The sequence below is a fragment of the Solanum tuberosum genome, unplaced genomic scaffold, assembly GCF_000226075.1.
Source record: "Solanum tuberosum cultivar DM 1-3 516 R44 unplaced genomic scaffold, SolTub_3.0 scf00100, whole genome shotgun sequence".
Taxonomy (NCBI): Eukaryota; Viridiplantae; Streptophyta; class Magnoliopsida; order Solanales; family Solanaceae; genus Solanum; species Solanum tuberosum.
Window position 1 is genome coordinate 86,989 of NW_006239024.1, and position 3,715 is coordinate 90,703.

Genomic DNA, 3,715 nt, shown 5'->3' on the forward strand with positions numbered 1-3,715 from the left:
CCGAAGAACCACCAAATCTCGAGCTGAAGGTATTGCCCTCTCACCTCCGGTATGCTTTCTTAGGTTCAAATAACATCTTGCCGGTGATTATTGCAGCCGATTTACTTTATTGGCAAGTAAAATGGCTGCTTGAAGTACTGATAAGGCACATAAAAGCCATCGATTGGACTATTGCTGATATAGTGGGCATCCCTCCAGGCATATGCAATCACAAAATTTAGCTTGATAGCGATTGTTAACGGAGTGTTGAACATCAGCGAAGACTAAACCCGTCGATGCAAAAGGTGGTGAAAAAGGAAATAATAAAGTTGTTGGACGCAGGAGTGATCTACCGTATTCCAGATAGCAAATGGGTTAGTCTGGTGCAATGTTTACCCAAAAAGGGAGGAGTCATGGTTGTCCCTAATGACAAAGGGGAGCTTGTATCTATGCGACTGGTGACATGTTGGAGAGTTTGCATGGACTATCGGAAGCGAAATTCATGGACTGAAAAGGATCATTTCCATATGCCCTTTATGGATCAAATGCTTGACCGACTATCCGAGAGTGGGTGGTATTGCTTTTTGTATGGGTATTCTGGCTATAACCAAATCTCCATTGCTCCAGACGATCAAGAGAAAATAACCTTTATATGCCCTTATGGTACTTTTGCCTTCAAACGAATTCCATTCGGATTGTGTAATGCCCCGGCTACGTTCCAACGTTGCATGCTATTCATCTTTGCTGACATGGTGGAAGACTCAATGGAAGTATTTATGGATGATTTCTCAGTTGTGGGTGACACATTTGCAGAATGCTTAGAGCACTTAGGACAAGTTCTCCAAAGATGCGTTGAGACCAATTTAGTCCTAAATTGGGAAAAGTATCATTTCATCGTTAAGGAAGGAATTGTGCTTAGTCACAAAGTATCACAAAGGTTGGAGTTGAACAAAGCAAAAGTTAAAGTAATTGAGAAATTACTGCCACCTATTTCAGTAAAGGGGGTTCAGAGATTTTTGGGACATGCCGGATTTTATAGGAGGTTCATCAAAGACTTCTCAAAGATTGCACTTCCTTGATGCAAACTTTTGGAAAAAGAGGTGAAATTCCACTTTGATGATACTTGTATGGTAGCTTTCAAATGCCGGAAAGAAAAACTGATTTCCACTCCTATCATCATTAGTCCTGATTGGTCAGAGCCATTTGAAGTAATGTGTGATGCAAGCGGTATGGCATTAAGCGTAGTGTTGGGACAGAAACGAAATAAACTTTTCCATCCCATTTACTATGCAAGCAAAACTTTAAACAATGCTCAACGTAACTACACAGTTACCGAACAAGATTGCTTCCAGTGGTTTATGCATTTGAGAAGTTTCGCTCATACTTTCTAGGTACAAAAGTGATTATTCACACTGATCATGATGCATTGCGTTATCTAATGGCAAAGAAAGACGCCAAACCAAGATTGATAAGGTGGGTGCTTTTATTGCAAGAATTTAACTTTGAGGTCAAAGATAGAAGAGGTTGTGAAAATCAGGTGGCTGATCAATTTTCAAGATTGGAAGGCAGGGAGAATGACGTGCTGGAGATCGATATAAACGATATTTTTCCCGATGAACAGGTATTCACGGTAACCCTCACACAACCCTCTTTGTATGCTAATTTTGCAAATTATTTAGTGTGTGGAGTAGTGGCAGACGAACTGAACTTCTACCAACAAAAGAGGTTCATGTTCGATGTTAAGAAATACTTTTGGGATGAACCATATTTATTTAGAGAGTGTACTGACCATATAATTATAAGATGTGTTCTGAAAGAAGAAGCTATTGAGATCCTGCATGCATGCTTTTCACGCTTCGCTGGTTGGAGGTTATCACAGTGGTGTATGAACAGCAGCTAAAGTTCTGCAAAGTGAGTACTACTGGCTGTGTCTATACAAATATTCTCATGAGTTTGTCAAGAAGTGCACGCAGTGTCAAAAGCAAGGTGGAGTGTCCAAAAGGCACGAGTTGCCTCTGACGCTAATTTTGGAAGTGGAACTATTTGATGTATGGGGAATTAATTATATGGGTCTATTTGTGAGCTCATTTGCCAATAAATATATCTTGGTGGCTGCGGATTATATTTCCAAATGGGTAGAGGTTGTAATCTTCCAAACAATGAAGGAAAAAGTGTTGTTCAATTCTTGAAGCGCTACATTTTTGCAAGGTTTGGGACTCCGCGAGCCATTATTAGCGATGGAGGATCACACTTTTGTAATAAATGGTTCTCAGCCGCATTGAGTAAGTATGGGGTGAAACACAAAGTAGCAACACCGTATCATCCCCAAACAAGTGGCCAAGTTGAAGTGTCAAACCGGGAGATCAAAAGCATTTTGGCTAAGAAAGTGAATGCAAATAGGACTGATTAGTCTCGAAAGTTGGATGACGCACTATGGGCATATCGCACCGCATACAAAACTCCTATTGGGATGTCTCCGTATCAACTAGTTTTTGGTAAATCTTGTCATCTACCAGTCGAGTTGGAACATTAAGCACTGTGGGCATTGAAAGCTTTAAATCTAGATTGGACAAAGACCTCAAGGGGGAGAGTGGAGCAGTTAAACGAATTGGATGAATTCAGATTCAGAGCTTATGATAGTTCAGCCCTGTACAAGGAAAAGATGAAGAAATGGCATGATGCTTAAATTCTTAAGAGGGAGTTTAGAGTGGGAGATAGGGTGTTACTATACAATTCCCAACTTAGACTCTTTCCAGGAAAACTCAAGTCCAAATGGTCAGGACCATTTAGAGTGACAAGAGTATACACCAATGGTGCCATAGAATTTGAGGGTCAAGAGGGACCTACATTTAAGGTGAATGCGCAACACTTAAAATTATACTTTGGAGATTGCCAGGAGATTTCTTTGATTGAGGTGGTGTACCTGGAAGATGCTTGAGAGCATTTCCACATCGTGCCACGAAGTTAAATAAGGCGCTTCTCGGGAGGAAACCCAAGTGTTAGTGTTTTAAATAATGTGTGTTGATTTTGCAGTAGTAGGGATCCTGAGCGAGACAAAAGTCTTCTTAGCGAGCTACCGAACAATTTCGGCGAGCACGACTTGGTTTGCCTTATGGATCTAAAAAATGAGACTAAGAGTCTGGAACTGAAACGACCCCAAAAATGCCCGAAAATGTGCTTCGGAAACACCTATAATTGTAATTTCCATATATCTCAAAATCCGTGCATGATTTTGGAAATTCGACTTCATATTGTTATTCAGGGGGTCAAATTGAGTGGGAAATGGGTCTAACCCAAATTTTAGAGCAACCTTATCAAAATTCAAAATTTCCAAGTGAAGCCTTTTTCGAGGGTCTACTTTGGAGGGTCATATCTCCTAGCACACAAATTAATTGGGTGGCCAATAATATATCCATGGAAAGCCCTTTGAGTTAGCTACCTAACGCACTTCGTTTCACCTCATTCGGAGTTCGGACGAAGAAGTTATGCCCATTTTCGTAAAATATGTCCGGCAGGAAAGGCAATTTCCAGTGAGCGTTTTACTGTTCACCCGCCTCATTTTTTTTCTAAGTGTTGGACCATTCTTCCAAAGGACATATATTATTTCCTAGATACCATTAGTCCAATTCCCATCCCTAAAAACATTTCCCTCTCCACAATCCTCCATTTAAGAAGAAGAAGAAGTGGGAGCTAGGGCTTGGATTCAAAGCTTTCTTCATCAAATTTTGTGGGAGAT

General features: G+C 40.6%; 1 protein-coding gene across 1 annotated transcript; it reads left to right on the forward strand.

Moving 5' to 3' along the window:
• Positions 1-1,106: 1,106 nt before the first annotated feature.
• Positions 1,107-1,879, forward strand: LOC107060794 (uncharacterized). The gene is made up of 2 exons (XM_015309101.1): positions 1,107-1,206; positions 1,371-1,879. The coding sequence occupies exons 1-2, from the start codon at positions 1,107-1,109 to the stop codon at positions 1,877-1,879; spliced, it is 609 nt and encodes a 202-aa protein (XP_015164587.1).
• Positions 1,880-3,715: the final 1,836 nt, after the last annotated feature.

What these genes read in the sequence shown, in the direction of transcription:
- LOC107060794 (XM_015309101.1), top strand. Translation starts at nt 1,107, where the DNA reads ATGGTAGCTTTCAAATGCCGGAAAGAAAAACTGATTTCCACTCCTATC. An exon ending in AGTAATGTGTGATGCAAGCG is followed by an intron (nt 1,207 to 1,370) that starts GTATGGCATTAA and finishes CATACTTTCTAG; the next exon opens with GTACAAAAGTGATTATTCAC.